General features: G+C 39.0%; 3 protein-coding genes across 5 annotated transcripts; 1 reads left to right on the forward strand and 2 right to left on the reverse strand.

The window, feature by feature from the left end:
* The first annotated feature begins 1582 nt into the window (after positions 1-1582).
* On the forward strand, positions 1583-1927 carry LOC143860350 (protein S40-1-like). The gene has a single exon (XM_077370938.1). The coding sequence runs from the start codon at positions 1583-1585 to the stop codon at positions 1925-1927; it is 345 nt and encodes a 114-aa protein (XP_077227053.1).
* A 2354-nt stretch (positions 1928-4281) lies between these two features.
* On the reverse strand, positions 4282-4857 carry LOC143860353 (uncharacterized). The gene has a single exon (XM_077370941.1). It carries the CDS (start codon positions 4855-4857, stop codon positions 4282-4284), a length of 576 nt encoding a protein of 191 aa, XP_077227056.1.
* A 7034-nt stretch (positions 4858-11891) lies between these two features.
* GAUT15 (galacturonosyltransferase 15) lies at positions 11892-18339 on the reverse strand. Of its 3 annotated transcripts, XM_077371302.1 has the most exons (7): positions 18088-18336; positions 17389-17813; positions 17252-17307; positions 16218-16379; positions 14272-14850; positions 13734-14045; positions 11892-12530 (listed from the first exon to the last, which is right to left on the reverse strand). In XM_077371302.1, exons 2-7 carry the CDS (start codon positions 17603-17605, stop codon positions 12246-12248), a joined length of 1611 nt encoding a protein of 536 aa, XP_077227417.1. In that variant the 5' UTR covers positions 17606-17813; positions 18088-18336; the 3' UTR covers positions 11892-12245. The 3 variants fall into 3 exon arrangements, with proteins under 3 accessions (XP_077227417.1, XP_077227419.1, XP_077227418.1); XM_077371304.1 differs by lacking the exon at positions 16218-16379 and having other exon boundaries at positions 18088-18339; XM_077371303.1 differs by having other exon boundaries at positions 17389-18336.
* Positions 18340-20010: the final 1671 nt, after the last annotated feature.

Consider the following 20010-nt stretch of genomic DNA (forward strand, 5'->3'; position numbering starts at 1 on the left):
TTGAAGGGGCCCGACCCGACCCGAGTTACATAAGTTATAGTATGTTCATTTTTTTCTATTGTTAGTTAAAAGTTAAAAGTGAAAACCCACGCACCCACTGTTATTGTATGTGAGTGTAATTTCTGCTTCTATGAGTTGAGTTGATTCAAGCGTTTGATTCAGCATTGTTTGATTGTAATTACAACATTGTTTGATTACGGCATTGTTTGATTCAAGTGTAGTGTGAGTGTAATTACATCATTGTTTGATTCAAGTGTAATGTGAGTGTAATTTCTACTTCTATGAGTTGAGTTGCCTTGCCAAACAAGAATTTTCCTTAAAAAATTGCGTCAACGTGAAAAAACCCGACCCGACCCGAGATTTATCATGGGTAGGGCCGGGTTTGGGAATCGTGGGTTTTCCGAAAAAAAAACCCGACCCGACCCGACCCGAGATATTTCTCGGGTAGGGTTGGGTTCTCCAAAACCCGACCCGCCCGACTCGAGTTGCAGCCCTAGTTGTACTGAACTGAGCTAGGAAATCTATAAATACTTGTAGACGCGACATGCCTTTTGCGATGGAAAGGCAAGTAGATGCTTTCTGTGTTTGGTTGCCAGTTTTTTTTTCCCTGGGATTTATGTGGGAGGAAAAAAATCCAAGGAGATTGGTGGGTAAAAAAAGTCCTAGAAGTAATGGGGGGGGCAAAAAAAAATGCTTTGTTTGGTTGCTTGAACTGTTGGGAAGAATGTATAACTATTATGAAAGAAAATAAAACTAATCTAAATTACATACACGAAATAATGTATAGCTATTATGAAAGAATAAATTACCCTAAAACCCCTCTCTCTTTTCCTTTGTGAAAGTATGAAATGAAACTACTGAAATGAGTGAAATCACATTCCCATCCGATTCATTAGGTGATAAGAGAGGTTTTGACCAAAATACCCTCCATAGAACCGTTAGCATTAACAAAATTTGGGGGGCATTTTTGCAAAACATTTCGGATCGTGACTATCCAATGGCCATCTGTGGTGTGCCCATACCCAATCCAAAAATTTGCGAATCCAGATTTGATGATCCGAAATATGCTCATGGATTCTATTCATATGTTTAGATCCCGTTCATTAACGTTCGAATTCGGACGATCCATCGGACCGTCTGGATCCATTGACACCCTTAAGGATGGCCAAGGGCAAAGTAGAATAATACAAAACAATACATAATAAAAAATTAAATAAAATTAGAAAACGAACGTCAGGTTCAGATCAGGTCGGATCGGGTTGCCCATGACCTTGAACACTTTTGGTCCGGGTTGAGCCCGACCCAAGGGGCTGTCCTAATAAACCAAGGGGTGGTGTGCATTTATTATTCTTACTTGCTTAGAGGCTGAAGCCAGAAAAGCAGCTCGGCTTAAAGAAAGAGGCGGAAGCTACACTCAATGTCTTTCAAGTGACGACATATGACGGTGAAATGTAGCTCACAAGACACACCCCCAACATGTTTCCCGCGTCTATAAATCCACACGCATTTCTCCACTTCCCAAAAAATCAAACCTTCGAAAAAAAAAATACATTGTAGATTTCCCCTTCCCATTTTAAGATATATGGCAGAGTTCCAAGAATCCGATCTGTTCTGGGCCGAATACAACAAACAAGAAAAGGATTTTCCTAACCCATCAGTCTCTTCCCCAAAGAAGAATTCCCAAAGAAAGGTGGAATCCGTACCCATAAGAATTCCGGCGGAAAATTCATGGGAGCTGGATTTTGTTTGCCGGGAATCCGACAAAGATGACGGAGAGATGATACCGCCTCACGTTCTTTTGGATCGGAGATTCGCCGGAAAGATGACGTTCTCGGTTTGCACCGGTAATGGGAGGACTTTAAAAGGAAGGGATCTTAGCCGAGTTCGGAATTCCGTACTCCGGATGACCGGATTCTTGGAGGGATAGCACATATCATGTTAATATTAAATTTCTTCTATTTTCTTTTTCTTTTACCTCTCTCTTTCATTGAACTTTTTACCCAAAGGGATTCCTATTACTTGTAAAAGAAGAAGAAGAAGACGAAGACGAAATTTAACGTGAATATACTATAATAATTCTTAGAAAGTTACTTGTGGGTTTTCAGTAGCACTTTAATTTTGAAATATTCAACCTCTTTAAAATATGTTCTTTTCTTGTTTGATTTGCTTGTCTTGAGATCAAATTTCTGATCCAGTAGTGCCCATCCCAGAAAAAAAAAATCGAAAATGCTATATATGCTGAGGCTCTTTGATTTGATAGAAGCACCCTTTTTTCATAGTAGCTGCTCCGATTTACTTCTACTGGTAATCCCTTAGAAACAATGGAATTGGAAAGAGATGTTTGAAATTAAGAGAAGGGTCTGTTCCTAAAGCAAAGAGAAAGGGTGTAACCAGCAAATTAAAGGGTTAAAATATAAGAATCACCCTCTCTAGTTTTTGCTTTTTTTGTCCTTTGGACTTCAATGTTCTGAAATTAAAAAGGAAAGGCCGTTAAGACCAAAGGGAAAGTCGTATTCGATGTGGCCATTACTAATTCTCAATCAAAGTCTATTAATCGAAGAGTAAGGAGAGATGATCCAAGATTAGAGAGCCACGTTAAATTAAAAAGCATCAGATGGTTCTCTAATCAAATGAAAGTGAGAGAAGAAAAAAGAAAGGAGAGAGAATCGGTCGCTTTTGAAGGATAGGTTAGTCTATGAAGAAAGTCTTCACGTAAGCGCCAGGTTGGCATCGTCGTTTTGTGGTTTTAAATAATCGATTATCCGTTGTACAATAAAAATAAGGGAGATGGTGATGAAGCAGGTACACATCGCCACATCGGAGCCACGATTTTATTTCATAGGGAACCATTACAATTAGTGTTTGTACGGTTGTGGGCCCAGTCCTTCACTAACTCAGTGACATAGCATGGTGCGTGGAACCCACCATTATGGAAATTCTTTGCGTGTGGGGTTCTTTGTTAGCTCCTAACCTCCCTAAGGATATTTAGTATGTTGATTAAGACTTCAATATGTTGATTAAGACTTGGATGACTCTCTCTCTCTCTCTCTCTCTCTCTCTCTCTCTCTGCATTACAATGGCCTTGACGAGTGATGATTTGGATTTTGATATTATTCAATACTATAGTAATGATTTAATAGTATTTATATTATTCAAGTAAAAATATAGCTCAAAAAAAAATATAGAATTGATACTAATGAAGAAAAAAATTATGAAAATAGTACCTTTTATAACCCAAACATTTAAAACATGAACTTAAATAGAAAAATCATGTTACTAATTAAGGAATAAAATGTAAGAGGAATGATAGAATGAAGGGCGCCCTTGGAAAAACAACTTTCAAGTGTGCCCCCATTGGTCCGTTTTTCTTTTTCCGGCGCCATCTTAAGCACACATTGCTGAAACTGACCAATAGGGGCGTACTTTAAGTTGGATTTTTGCAAGGGCACCCTTCATTCTATCATTCCTTGAAAAATAATAACCATTCCAACAAGTCTAAAACACCAACCAAAACATTTGTGGGCTTTCAGGCTACATCCAGAGCAGAGCTATGGGCCATCGGACCAAACTCAAAGTTGGGAAAGTTGCCTCGTTTCCGATGGTTTTAGTGGGAAGCTAATAATATAGAATGGTTTGTTTAGGTTCTAAAGGAGAGCGAAGGAGAAAGGGCTTTTTCTCGGGTTTTCTCTTAAGTTTTTTTTGTTGTTTTTCTTGTATACAGGTTAGTGATATTCTATTACAATCTTTATACATATTTTTTCTCATAGTGGAGATTATATATGTTCGCCCGTGGACGTAGGCATCTCGGCCGAACCACATAAATCATGGTGTTCATTTTGTAATTTATGTTTATTTTACTTTTCTGTTTATTTATGCATAATCGAATCTGATTTGCCCGGCGTTTTGTCAACAGTCAATGATGGGTTGGGCTTTAGAAAGCCATTGGATAACGCTACCACAGTATACTTGGATTAGAGAGGAATATTCTAATGGTTAGTATTTTCGGGTGACAGAATATAGGATTTATGAATCGTTTGTCGAATCAAAACGAGTACATCAGGATAACCTTGTCAATCAACATTTGGAAAAAGGGGCACTTGACTGGGCAGTATTGTTATATATTATAAATTATATTATATTACTAATAATGCATTTGATATTTTTATTTTTTTTAAAATGGTAAATTTTATAAAAGAAACAAAATGGAGACCCGAAAGGGAATACCCAAAGATACAGAACAAAAAATAAAAAATAGAAACTAATTACAAAATGACTAGGCCATCAAATAGGAAATTGATTAGACCAATTCATCGAAATGCATACCACCCCTCTTCTAGCCAAAGCGTCCGCCTTCTCATTAGCAGACCTTCTAACATGAATCAACTCAATATCTGATTCCGCCAATATATCCTCCATTTCGTCAAAAAGATCCAAAAACCTCCAAGGTGGAGTCACCCTACCCCTCAGCCACCGGATAACATTAAACGAATCCCCTTCAACAATTACACTCTTCAGACGGTCCCTACTCACCTTTTTTATGCCATTGAAAGCCGCTTGGACTTCCACCTCTGTAGCGTCAGTCACACCTAAAGGGCCCCAAAAAGACCAAAGAACCTTGCCGGCATCATCACGACAGAAACCTCCCACCCCGGCTGGACCAGGATTCCCAAAGCAAGCACCATCGAAGTTTATTTTTAACACTCCTTGAGGCGGTGGTTCCCATCTCTGCACAACTTTATTAGCCCACTCACTACTCAAGCACACCACCCCCCATCCTTCCCAAAGATCAAACGCTAAGACAAACCGGAAAGATGGATGGCATCTCGTCCAATTAATAACCAAAGCAATTATCCGCATTTAAAGATAATGAGGAGCCTTGGACATTCCCTCAAACACCCGCGCATTTCTCTCCTTCCATACCACCCACCAAGTGGCAAGCAAGCATACTTCCCACAAAATTTTCCCTTTCTTCTTCCAAGGTACGAAGCTCCATTGTTGCAACAACAATTCAATAGATCTAGGAAAAATCCAGCTGATCCCAAATCTCAGAAATATACGACCCCATATAGACTGGGTGAATGAACAATGCATAAATAGATAATCTGCAGATTCCCTATCCGCAAGACATAGGGGGCAGTGATCAACAAGAAACATACCACGGTTTCTCAGAAAGTTAATGGTTTGAATCCTGTTGCGACATGCGGCCCAACCAAAGATATTAACCCGCGGCGGACAATGCAATTTCCACACCTTTGCTGAAAAAGAGGGAGTCGGGCAGGGCATCAGGCTCGTATAGAAAGATCTGACAGAAAAAAACCCAGAAGAATCTGCAGTCCATATTCTCTTATCCATCCCCTTTCTTTTAATGTAGCCATTATCCAAAAGCCTCCTAAGTCTAGCCGCAGATCTAACTCCCAAGCAAAGAACCTTCTTCTATAAGCCAGGCACCATTCCCAAACACCATCCCTACTAACCATACACTCACTCACCATAGCTTCTTTATTCACCGCAACCCGAAAAATTTCCAGGAACAACAACCTGAGCGGGCTATCACCACACCATAAATCACTCCAAAACTTAACTCTATCCCCTCCATAAACCCTAAATCTAATATTCAGGTTGAATAAGGGGGACATTTTTAAAATATCTCTCCACACCGTTAGCCCCTTTGACTTAAAATTATCGAAAGACTCCCACCCTCCGGGTTGACAACCATACTTACTACAAATGACCCTAACCCACAAATGAGATTTTTCTTCTCCAAATCTCCATAACTACTTTCCAAGCAAAGCGTGGTTAAACTCCCTAAATCTTCTAATACCCAAACCACCCACCTTGATGGGCACACAAACATCCTTCCAACTCACCAAAGAGACTCATTTTTTGTCCTCATTACCTCCCCACAAAAATCTACGTTGGATCATTTCAATCCTCAACGAAACACTGACAGGACACTTGAAAAGAGACATAAAATATACATGAATATTTGCTAAGACTGCCTTGATTAAAACCAATCTTCCACCTCTAGATACTAAATTTCTCTTCCAAGTATCCAACCTACGCCCAATCCTTTCTAAAATCGGCTCCCAAAATGCCTTATTTGGTCTTCCAACCCCAAGGGCAGACCCAAATACGAGGCCGAAAGATTATCCATCTCGCAACCCAATAACCTCGCAAACTCCAGAGCCTCATCCAAGGGGACATTCAGCGCAAACAATCTAGACTTATGGAAATTAGATCTTTGACCCATTAACATTTCATAACATCTCAAAGCGGACTTTAAATTTAACACTTGGGATCTCCCCGAAACGCAGAACAAGAGTGTATCATCCTCAAACTGGAGGTGAGAGACCTCCACACAGTCTCTCCCAATACTGAAGCCATTGAACAACCCTACATCGCATCCTTTAGTTAACAATCTACTCAGAGTTTCCGCCACGATGACAAACAAGAGGGGAGATAAAGGGTCCCCTTGCCGAAGACCACGGGAAGACTTAAAAAAGCCTTTAGGAAACCCATTTAACAACACTGAAAACCACGCCGAGGATACACATGACATAATCCATCTGCGCCATCTACTCCCAAAACCCATTTTAGCAAACAAGAATCTAAACTGTCCCATTCCACTCTATCGTAAGCCTTTTCCATATCCAATTTGCAAATAATTCCTCTCAACTTAAGCCTACGATAATAATCTATGGCCTCATTGGCAATAAGGGAGCAATCTAATATTTGTCCCTTCGCTACAAAAGCCCTTTAATAATCAGAGATAACTACCGGTAGAACTTTCTTCAAGCGCTCCGCTAGAACCTTAGCCAAAATTTTATATAAACTACCCACAAGACTAATAGGACGAAAATCTGCAATTTTTGTTGCCCCCGCTACTTTAGGAACAAGAGTGATGAAGGTAGCCCCCGTGCCCTTGTCCAGCTCCATACCATTAAAAACTCCATGAAAAAATCTAATATGTCCTTTCTCACTTATTCCCAACAAGATTGGAAAAAGGCAAGAAAAAAACCGTCTGGCCCCGGAGCTCTATCTTTGCTCAGAGCAAACGGTTTTTCCAACTCCTCACATAAAGATAGATCCAAACTGCTAAAGTCAAGATGCTCCGGAGTTGGTCTGGGACCCCCATCCGAAGTATATAAGGAATTGTAAAACTGTAAAACAACTCTGAAAATCCCATCTTTACCCGATACTGCCACTCCCATATCTACTAAAGAATCTATCATATTTCTTCTCTTCCTTCCACTGACCACGGCATGAAAGTATGCCGTATTTTTATCCCCCTCCTTTATCAACCTATCTCTTGATTTTTGTCCTCATGATTTCCTCGTGTAACAACACCCCTTTGTGCTCTTCTTTTACCTACCAAGCTCCTCCCTCAAATCAAAAGACCCTAGCCCATTTTCCTCGAGGTCCTTAATTTTCCTATCTACTTTCCAACCACACTTTCCGGGTTAGATCAATACTCCTTTGCTCCTTCACCCACTCCCTTAATTTCTCCTTCACAAATCTTAACTTCCTACCGATTCTAACATCAGATGGACCCACAGATTCAGAGGATGTCCACCAGCTACCTAGCTTTTCTACCAATGTAGGGACCAATAACCATGCAATCTCGAATCTGAAAGGAGGGGGACCCCAAGATTCCATTCTCGGGTCCAAAATGATAGGGCAGTGATCCGAGACCGAATGAACAATGGACCTTTGAAAAACCTCAGGGACCAGCTTCAACCATACATGACAACAGAGAAATCGATCAATCCTACTCTGAGACTCACCCGACACCACATGAATCGAGATCCAGCCAATGGAAGATCAATTAATTCATTTTTTGCAATGAACTCATCAAATGACATCATGTTTTTAACCAATCTCCTACACCCCAATCTTTCACCAACAAACATAATCTCATTAAAATCACCCCCATTATAAATTATATTATATTACAATAATATGTTTTGAAGGGAAAAAGTCATAGTTTTTTAGACTTGTGCAAGTTCCCTCCATTAATTTGAAGGGAAAAATCAAAGTCTTGAAAGTTGTGCAAAGTTCCTTCCATCTTTTTCATTTGGAATCTTTTCAAATGCTTTAGTGGGAATTATTTAAAATTTGGTGAATCCTACATGGAGATTTAGGATTCAAACTCCTTCACTCCTTCATCTATAAATAGGAGATAGTTTCTCTCATCTCATTCAAGTTCTTTGGAGCTCTTTCTCTTTGAGAGAGTACCATGAAAGAACTTCAAGTAATAATATATATATATATATATATATATATATATATATATATATATATATATATATATATATATAAGAAGAAGAAGAAGAAATAAAAGGACGGTTAACGCCTAACGGCTATAACTGTCATTTAAACAAAAGAGTTTAAATTTTAATTGTCGAAACAGTTTTCTGTTAAACGGCTATATTTGAAGAGTTGCGCCTCTTCTTTAGAAAGGTGCGAGTCTCTTCATGAGAGGGTGTCTTACCACCTATTCAGAGTCTATAAAAAGACTTGATCCGAGTTTGCTAAGAACAACTTCTTCAATCGTTTTCTTCTCTCTTTCATATATGTTTAAAATTTTTTCTGAGTGGGTTCTGATTCGTGAGAATACAGGAAGTGCAGTCCTATTAAAATTCTCAGTGTTGGGCATTGTATCCTGGAGATAGAATTTCAAGAGTCCATTTGCATCTATAGAGGGAAATTACTATCTTAAAAATAGCTTCCTAGAAGTGCCTTGCCCAATTAATTCTTCTGTTCTATTCTCTGCATTCTATTCGATTTTTTTTTCTACAACAAGTAATTCCACCATATCAATGCAATTACAGTGTCACATAGCGGTAAACCCAACAAAGACTAATCAAAGCTTTCAAAGAATAAGGTATAACAACACATCCATATTCCTATGTTATAGTTTGATTACTCAGGGTTTTTTTTTTCGTACAAGACAAAAGCTTTTACTACAGTAAATCGATTACTTTTTTAAATTGTTTTCCTTTCTTCTTTATTTTTTACTTTCTTCCCCCTTACTGGGATATAGATTTATCATCACGATGGCTGGCAGATCCCAGGTCCTTCTTATTAATACAATTCTTTATCATTCAAAAAAAACTTATTTTCCATTCTCAAAAGCTAATTTAAAGTGAGATGATGTTAATCATCCCGGATGATTTTTTGGGGCAAAGCCTATTTACATTGGGGCACAACAAATATACAGTTTGGATGTTCGAACAAGGTGTGCCCTAATGAATTTTCAAAGAAATACTCAATATATGGTGTTCATACATAGGTTCACACTTTGATCAAAGATCCAAACCGTTCATTTGTTCGGCCCCAATGTAAATGGCACTTGCCCAAAAATCATCTTTAGCTGATGATCCTAACCCTTAGGTCTGTAGTGGTTTATGTATGGGTTGGGTCCTAACAAATGAACGGTTTCGATCTTCGAACAAAGTCGATAAAATTGTTTTTTTTTTTTTTTTTTTTTTTTAAATGCACTATGTAAAGACGCCAAATAATAAGATTTTATTAGAAAATTCATTGGAGCCAACCTTATTTGAAGATCCAAACAGTAAAAATTACATCTATAGGATGATCCTACTCTCTGATCTGTAGAAGTTTATATATGGGTCATCAGTTGAGACGGTTAGTAACATCCAATGGGGACAATTTTTGGTCAATGCCTATTTACGTTGGGCCCCATCAAATGAATAGTTTGAATCTTAGAACAAAGTGGCCAATGTAATCTTTTATAAAAAGCTAATTTAGGAGAGATGACAACCTACTCTCATACTACAAAAGGTAAAACGTCATATGAAGTTTTTGAGAGGGAGGGAGGGAGGTAGGAAGAGAGATGAAAATGACAACCCACACTTGTATGCAGAAGTGACATCTAAAAAAAAATCAGGGTCGTGGACTGAAGACATTGCTTTTTCACAACGTTGCATTTTCATTGGTTTTAAAAGGTACGAAGCCAATTTAGAATGGTAAATAGTCAATTTAAAGCATAAAATAGTCTATCTACTCTAAATTTACCACTTTAAATTTGCTCTTTTTAATTATATAGTGGCAATTTAGAGTGGACAAAGTACCAATTAAGAGCCATAATTAGGTATTTTTCACTTTAAATTGGCTCTTTTCCTGTCTAATTAATGGGCTAATTTCTGTGCTAAATTGGTCTTTTCCCCTTTTTTATTGTGTTTTCTAATTACTTAGCTATTTTTCACATATAGCCATGGCCAACCCCATGCTATATGTGCCTCCGCCCCTGACCCTACCCGAGTTGCACCCCAATTTAGAAATATGAAGTGACAGTCATCTTGACGACCAGTTCAATTAACATAATAGGATACCAAAATATGAGAAGGGACATGAAAATAATGTCAATACAAAGAGAATCTTTGACATAATGTGAGATACATGCGCATAACAATGTTCAGATGAAGTGAAATATGTGGATGCATCAATCAAAACGTAATCTGTAGAATGTCATTATCAGGATGTGCAATAGTAAATTGATTCTCCTAGGAACAGGAAGTTGAGGAAGATCCAGATAATTAGGATGCACGGTCAGAAGATGATAGACCTCCAAGGACATTAGGAGCATCGAATACACTCAAGCCATCTGCCCGTACTGCCGTTTTCAATCCTAAGTCAATCCGATGTGCTGGAAATCTATTTCTTGGTTTGCTCTCAGGTCCACTAGAATTTGGATCATTTGGGTTTTTTGTTTTCCCTTTCTAATGTGTCTCAAGGACAGGGGTGGTTTTCATATTTAAATGTATCATTTTTTCTTTTCATTTAACAAACCGGTAGGAGTCCCCACCAAACCCCAGCTTACCTACCAAAAATAGGATACGTTGTGTTGAGAATGGGAATTGCTAGCGTCCATAGCAAAAGGCATTTCGTGGTTATCGCATATCAGACCACTCACCTCGTGAATGAAGACAAAAGCTGTTGTCTCCATTCACGAGGTGGCTCGTCTGAGATGCGACGGACCAGCCGCGAAATGCCTTTTGCGATGGACGCTAGCAAATCCTGTTGAGAATGAATCAACTAATGAGGGTCACAATTTTAGGAGTTCTAAATGTTGAGCTGTAGGAGAAGAACGTGACTTACAACAAAACACATTTTTGTAGGAGAAAATATCTACAACATACTTAGCCTGGGTTAGAGAAACACAAGAGCCTTGTGCATCAAACTTTTATCTTAAGAAAATAATGGAGGCCACTGAGGTACATCAGATCCAACTATGACGTACGGTAGAACAACAAACAACTATGGTAGGAGTTTATGTAGGTACTTAAAGATAAAACTATGTATTGTTGAGTTTCCGCCAAAATGCAAAAAATATGAAGTACCAGATTTTAGTGAAAACAGAAAAATAGATGATGTTAATGTATCCTTTTTAATGTGGCAAGATTAGGCATGGACTAGATCGCTCTTTTTAAAGTGAATTTGTGACTTTGCGGGAGAAACTCCTATGTAGCTGATCCGAATGCAAAGAATACAATAGCTAGACACATCGTTGCACGATTGAAGAGATTTGAACCACCCACTAGAACAAGAAAAGGAATAAAAAACAAGAGAGAGACAAGAGAGAGAGAGAGAGAGAGAGAGAGAGAGAGAGAGAGAGAGAGAGAGATGGTTTCAAAAAGTGTCCGAAGCTTGCGATGGATCAAGTGATCAAGCCTACTAGTTAAAATCTTCTCTATGCTGCACGTATACTGATATGTTCCGCATTGAAGCCAAACCAAAGAAGCAACAGAAGTACCAAACAATCTCGTCTATGCTTTGCCCTCTTAGTCTTCTTACACAAAATTATATCTGCACCTTAATCCTGGCTTGAAAAATTATAGCAATAACTTTGTCTTAAACAAAAACCAATAAGATAGAATTTATAACTTAAGTATTACTTTTCCATGAGATGAGTATTTATCTCACAACAATTACAACCTGGCCTATCATGCTTACATTTCGTAATGAAGGCCAGAATCCAAGATAGGGCCATGTTCTAATTCAATTTCTGCATTTCTTCGTACTTGAACTATAAAATGTTGTATGGGGAGTCACTGGTAGTTTCATCACTTTGCCTCTGTACATTAACTATAATGAACAAAAGAGTAACTTTGATGAGAAAAGTACAAATAGCTACCTTGAGCAGAGACTGAAGGCAAAACCTTCTTCCCTCTGCATATCTGATACCTCTGCTTACAATATGTATGAAAGAGCATCTTCGCCCTTCACTCCATAATACTACAGCTCCTTATAAATTCATTAGAGAAATTAACATGTGTGTTCCACAAGCTCCGTAGCTCCGGGAACCCGATCTCAAGCCATGGTTTTGCAGGGCCGCTGAAATGTATTACTGCAGCGGCTTCCAATGTTTTCTCATCGACATCGGGCAGTTGATGACCCAGTCCCGATATGTGCCATGAAGGATCAATGGGATGAACTTGGCCGTTGAAAGCGATTAAGGATGGTGATAGGGCACCCATACGCCAGAGAGTGAAGCCAGAATCAAGATTCTGTAACAAGTGGAGATTAGGGTGATTATGAGAACACGGTATGAATTCTGCCATGGGACTATGAAAAACAAGAACAAGTAATTGCTTTCTCAAGTTTGGTATTTTTCTCAAGTGGCCTGGTTTTGGAACCCTTTGAATTAACAAATTCAAACCCTGGCAGTTCATGAAGATCTTTGGTGTCCAAAATCCTGTGTGCAAAATAGGGATTGGGGGATAGTCACACACCCCTGAAATAACTACCATCTTCTACACGTGAGATATTTGTTAACCACCTAATGAGACACCCACACTAAAGTCTAAACTGACCCGTCAGTTGACATGGCACACTAATCATCTCCCAAAGTCCCCAATGCACATGCCATGTATTTGGTAAAGATACCCATTTTACAAAGTTAATTTTTATACAAAATAATAATTATAAATATAATTTTGAAAATCAATGTATGCTGGTGTCTGCAGTATGTGCTTAGGGTTTGTAAACGTGATGATCTTCACCAAAGCCACAATCAGATCATCACCAATCTCCGTTCAAGGGTTGATGGCCATAAGACCAACAGTTGATCTTGTCTAACTTAATCGATGGTAATACAAGCCTCCTAAAGAAAACAGGTGTTGAAGATTATAAGATTGAGTGGAAAGACGTCAATGTCCAATGACTCACTCAGAATCAAGACAAGTTCTGATCCAAGACAAAATAATACTGGGTGTTGGAGTTCCACGCAAAAGCAAATAGTCCCACATCGGTAAAGTGATGGGGATGGGCATGGGTTATAAGGGAATGGGTACCCTCCCTCTAACAGCTAGCTTTTAGGGGTGAGTTCTACCCGGTTAGATTCCCTACACTGGGGATTTTTATTTTTCTGAAAATCCTACTGATAAATAATTAAAGTTAGGATAGCTACAAACATAGTTTGGGACAAAGGCTTAGTTTAGTTGAGTTGAGTATAGCTACAAACATAGGGCCTCTTTGGATACCTCTAAAATTATTTTGCAAACATTCTTATCTTCTACACTACTATGGATGATGAACAGTACAAAAATCATGACCAAACTGCTGATCCCTGAACCTTTGATTGTTGAACGTGAAGGATTGATTAGGTATTTCGTTTTCAATGTACCGAAGCCTCAAGAAAAAAAATCAGAGAAACAAAAAACATTTTGGCTGTAGAAAGGAACAGGAATGGTTCTAAAAGTATAACTTACAAGTTTAAGCCAACGATGGTAGGTCTGTGTAATGTTGGTCCTTCTCCATGCTTCCAGATTGAAGACGTTCATGCCATACAACCATGCACACCTATCCGGCGCTAATTCTGACATGGACACAATGGGGCTCGAGAAGTTCAAATAATCACTGAATTTTCTCCCAAAGCAATAGCTTCTCTCCCCTTCTCCTTGTGATGGGCTCACTGCACCCATAACTTTTCCATCAAGATGAATAGCCCAAAGCGGAGATAAGTCATGCTGAACTATGATATCATCATCCAAAAAGACTATCTTGTCTAGCTCTGGAAATAGCTGTTTTTACCATGCAAATAAAATACTACAAGCATCAATTACCAATAAGAAAATGGGAAATGATTTACTTTACTCCCCCCTTTTCTTCCCCGGGCCACCCATTTGTAGAGCAAAAAGTGTAGTCTAATGGGGTGGCCCGGGGAAGAAAAGGCAGCAAATATATTACTTCCTATATTAATATGCCTTTGTTTGAACTTTGAACTAAGCATGAAACAAGTGGGCTTACCTCAGGGAGATAAATCCGGAGGTAATTCATGATTGAGACATAGTTAGGCCTCAAGGCCTCTAATTTTCCGAAAAGTCCATCCCCCTCCAGATTTCCACTTACTCCATCGCGGTAGAAATGGTCCTGGATCGCTCGATGAATCTCCATCATCTCCATAACACCAATATTAACATGTATGGGCCATTCGTACTGGTGTAGGCCCTTAACCTCCACGACTGCGGGGGCCACCGAGTGGAGCGCAAACCAGGCGTGCATTGGGGCATACATCTTCTTATCGGTGACGATGTGAAAGACCATTTTCTCAGGCTGGCCGGAGTTTCTCACGGCCGATGAGACCACGACGGCGGCCGCAAGAACATTGTCTGTGAGCACTGCGAGGTGATTGTACGAGGTATCAGCTAGACGGGAGATGAATTCCGGTGGGGGGAGCGATGATCGGGCCAGAGAATTGACGGAATATTCCTCGGCCAGTCTCAAGCAGAGACAGTCCATGCTTTTCGGGATCCCGATCGATGCCAAGTGCCTATATATGGATCCTTGTAGCTTAGCCCATTGGACTTTGCGTTCCATCTTCAATAACTGTGATAAGAAACTGTATTGTTAGTGCTAACTGCTAAGGATATTTTTATTAGGTCCCTAAATCATACATTTAGTTAGGAGGGAAAATGTTAAAAGGTAAAATTGACTGCATGAATTTTCAAGCAAAATGTCAAAAAACTATTCTTTGACGGCATGTGTATGTTACAAACACTACTACGTACTACTAATTAAGGTTTGACATTTTATTTTTTGAATGGTGCTACTAAGGTCTGCTATTACGAAAGAGATAATAGAGCACCCAAAAAAGAAACGAGCTGAGGCTGTGTATGGACTAATCACAGAAAGCCCATTCTGAAAGACACTTGTTGGGGCCTACTTCTTTTGTACCTGATCAGATCACGCCACAACCATAGGTCACTCCTGCCAATGCTGTTGAGTTGAGAAACCTCGACATAACCTAGGCCCAATAAACCTAGAACTTTTATTTTTTGTCGTCTTTAAACTTACACAAGGGTTGTAATTTACACATGGGGTGTTTATTTGGGTTGGGGCAGGTCACTGTCACCTCATCATGTCGTACAAGATCAACTGTCTTGATTTCACATATACGCTAATACGCCCCCCTTTGCGACCCAAAAATTGAATGTCATTCTTGGTGCTAAGTGTCTTACTTTTTGAACCATATGATTTCACAAATATGCTCTAATCTCCAGAATATATTCCCAATAGTCATGCAATTTTTTAATATATTTCCAACAAGTTCCTAAATTCTTCTTTATCATAAAAGATGTGAAGGATTTTACAATTGAGTAAAGGACATTTTTGTAAAGAAAAGTTTGACATTCTATTTCTTAACTTTCGATGCCTAACTAGAAATTATATTACAATTTGAAGAATGACGCGCTATACCATTCGAGGAGGGCTGGTAGGAAGCATATGAGAAGCTACATCGAGCCATTCGAGGAGTGCTGGTAGGAAGCATATGAGAAGCTACATCGAGCCACTCACTCGCATGACCCCACTAACCATTTCAGGAGAAACTATACGGTGTAAGGGCTTACAACAATAAGGCCTTTGTACGGGATCAAATATCAAGGGCGGTACCCCTACCGTATTGTTGTAAGCCCTTACACCGTATAAGATCTCCCATTTCAGAGGCCTCACCTTGTCTTGTATACGTCGTAAAATGAAAACTAACGGGTAGGATTTAACCGTCCATTTACCACCACCAATCGTACACAAACTGATATGATTTCCATTCAGTCATATTCGAGGTAGGCCCAAGTAAATAGTGAAATATGTCATGTGGCCATGTGGGTGCGCCCAAATGCGGCTTCTCACTATGGCAATTCCGTTAGAATGTTCAAATTGGGTTAGAAATAAGAGAGCAATGAGGAGTTGAATACCATTGACATGGCCTTTGAAACAAACGTCTTGATGTCGTGCTTGTTAGACGTGATGTCTGCAACTAGATCATCAAAGGAACGAAGAGAAGAATCGAGTCCCACCACATTTATATCCTCTTCCTTTGATTCCAGTAAGGCTCTGCTTAATTCATTTCCTAGTCTCTGCACACCACAAAGAAATCCCTACTCTTAAAACAGAGCCGGACTAGTCAATTGGCCAGGCCCGCTTAAAATTCTTCCCTCTGATTAGTTTCTGTCTGACATTTCATTTTTTTTGGACTAATCAAATGGCCGGGCCCGCTGAAAATTCTTCCCTTTGATTAGTTATTATTATTATTTTTTTACAGGAAAAGGATATCAAATAGTCGTTCTCAGCACCGACGAAAATATTTATATGGTGTTAGGCTGTATAGTCCACTATTTTCAAAAACTATGTACTGCTTACACAATAGGATGATCCAAACCGTCAATTTGATGGGCCACAACTTAAATAGACCAAAATCATTTCCATATTTACGACTTGTGCCCATCAAATGTAATAGCATGTATAGGATATATTTGTAATATTGCCCTCATCTATGGGCATTAATGTAATGTTGTAATCTATAAATGTAACACAAACTGAGGTTGGCTTTATCAAAACCATATTTCTGTGTCTTTAAAATGGACGGTTTGGATCATCCTATGGGGACTACATATATATACTCGACTTTCAAACCGCCTTAGATCTCACATAGTTCACAAAAGTACCCCGTATCACGTGAAAGACTATATAAATGGATATGGACAAGGGTACTATCGTCATCTCGGGGGGTTACCCTGCCAAATCCCCGTGATCCTGCTTCTCTATCAGGTTACTCACTAGCTAAATTTTCTTCAATTTCTTTTCTAAATATCACCAACACCCTTATTAAATTAAGTTTCTTCATTACTACAGCTCGATTTGAGGAATAATAAGGGCATTATTGACATTTTAAATATGGCAAAAAAAATAATATAAAATTGATAAAACAAAAAAAAAACATCCTACTTACCAATGAAGTATCACGCCCGTTGAAAAACAGAGGTCCAAACTTCCATCCAATGCAATCTGCAAGCAAAATGAATTTTCAATGTCCAACCAGGGGTGTATTTATGAAAAGGGGGGGGGGACAAAAAAAATGGAACTTACTTGTGTCGGAAGAGCATTTGCTGGCGCCTTCTAGCGCAAGAAACGCGGCTCTGATGAAGAGAAAGGGTAAAAGAATCCCTGCGATCAAAACCGTCGGTAAAACGGAACGGTAAGAAAATCTACGTGACGACCCTCTCACCTTCATCACCTCCCAAAAACAACCTCCCTCGCTCGATATTGTCACTTTCCTAGCTCCAGATGGAACGTAAATATGCATTTCTTTTTTTCACCACCTCTCTTGTACAAAAACCGGAACTTCTAATCCTAGATCACCGATAGATAGAATCAAATTGCACTAGATTCAGACTATTCCACTCGAACTATCGGATCTCTAATGGAGATTCCTGGTACTTTCCTCTTCTTTTTCTTCCAGAAGAATTTCATTTCATTAAAGATCTGTAATCCAGGCTCCAATTTCCAATTTCCTGCATGATTTGGGGCTTTTATTTCAGGTTCCTCTGGCTCATAAATACAGCTTTAAAGAGGAATCGTTAAAAAAATAAAATAAAAAACTAACACCGAATCCGTAAGAAGCTAATATTTTATCTTCTCTCTACTCCTTATTTCGGATCTTGAGAACTCCATCAATTTCTCAAGATCGCTACGAAAAGAAAACTGAAAATTATGTTTCAACAACTCTCATCATATAAATATATACCTGCGAGATACATAAAAAAGAAAAAGCGAATCTCTGCTTACGTAAAAACAAAGCGCGTCTCTCCTCTGTCTCCACCTCTACTCTTCCCCTCTTTTTTACGCGTCTTTGATTTGTCGGTCGATTTACAGAGAGAAAATCAGGAAAGACAAGATCCGTCTCCAGTAATGAGTGAAATCATGTTGCAGCAGGAGCCCTTTATTGTGTTAAGAAGAAAATATAAAGGGGGAAAGGAAGAAAAAAAAAGCCCAAACCAATGCCGCGTTCATGGCCGCGAGAAAAAGAAGGCCATTCTGATAAAAGTCATAAAACCCATGTTTTCTGACGTAATTACAAACTAACCTACTCTTTCAGGTTTATCACCGACAAATATCGATTGTGACATGGGAAATAACTATTCTTCTTTGCTACAAAAATAGACTGAGAAATGGTATTTCCACCCCTTGTTGTTTGTCTTCTCTTGGAATGATGTCAATTATCCAATGTCTTTGGCTAGCGGGAGCCACGTGTACATATATCAATTATTTAAAGGGTAGTGGTAAGTGATATTTCCACCCACCTTTCCCGTAATTACGCCGTCTGTTTTTTGTGTGGATGAGACTTGGCTGCATCGTTACGACTCCCGTCCAAACACTAGTGACAAGTGAGTGGACCAAACCCAGCACATATATATGTCGTCAGCTGGAATTAAGAGGAAGTCATAGAAGTGAGATTGATATTTCCACCCCCTTTTTTTTTTCGTTTCCAAAAAAGTCAAGCAGAAGGGAGTGGAAATGCATTAGTGCAATCGATTTTTAAGAAAATACAAAGTAGGAGTCTTTCATTCCGTGCCGATCTCCACTTTATGTGTCATCCAACTGGACCCACAATGGGTCTATAAATCCCAATAGTTGGATGATTGGGAGAAAAATGTTAAGTTACCCTGAGTGGGGGGCCTGCCTAGGTATGTGACTAGGTGGGACCTAGCCTGGTGTGGGATAGGTTTAAAAGGCCTAGCCTAACGCGTTTGGATAGTCATAGGTACCTAACAGGATTACTAAAATGAAAATAAAAGGGTTCACATCAATGTCCATGAGAGTAGGGGCCATCTGATTGGCAATCAATTGTAACATGGCCCATGAATTTGTAGACCCCACTAGACTTGGGTAGTGAGAGGATTATCAACTCTCTCTCCCCTCTAAATAGTTTGGTTTCCATCGTTCTCTATCTTTGCCAACTTATTCAAAATTTACTGTACGTGGACTTTTGACATTCTTGTTCTTGTCTATGCCGCAGAAGACTTGAGATATATTTTGCTTCTAACCTTTCCTACAAACAGAGAAAAGGACTGGTTAATATACCAAAAAAATGTTTGGTCTGGGAGAAAGTTATGAAAAGGAAAATCTTTTCTGAATGTTTATCAGTTTCTGTTTGTTTGCACATGCAATAGATTTCTAGGTGGATAAATCATTTTCTTTCATAAAAGCTAATTACAATTCAAAACCATGGATGAAGATTTACTTTCCTTGAGAAAAAATAGGCAACAAAGGTGGAAAAAAAAGAAGTTCCAGGCCCTGTTCGCTTAAGATTATGACAACCTATTGTTAATGCCAAACCAATTACTGGATTCCAAATTAGGTTTGAGTCCAATAAGCAGTTTGGCACTCACAATCGGTTGTCATAATCTAAAAAAAATTTTAAGAGAGAGATGAGAGTCCTAAATTTTCCAATGGTATGTAACACATTTTTATTTATGAGTATTAGCTGTTAGCCTTTGGGCTCTCTAACTGAACTCCACTAGCAGATGACCGATTAGTATATATGTAGGGAAATGTTATCAGCACTACTGTATTTTGATGACCGCACTCCACACTTTATTAAAAGTACGGTATGGCCAGCGCAATACGATGATCCAAACCGTCCATTAGATGGGTCACAACCTAAATAGGTTGTGCCCCAAAAATTATTTCCATAGGTTAATCCTAACC

Source organism: Tasmannia lanceolata, unplaced genomic scaffold (genome assembly GCF_043159265.1).
Source record: "Tasmannia lanceolata isolate RefF3 unplaced genomic scaffold, GAP_Taslan_0.1 ptg000037l, whole genome shotgun sequence".
Classification (NCBI taxonomy): Eukaryota; Viridiplantae; Streptophyta; class Magnoliopsida; order Canellales; family Winteraceae; genus Tasmannia; species Tasmannia lanceolata.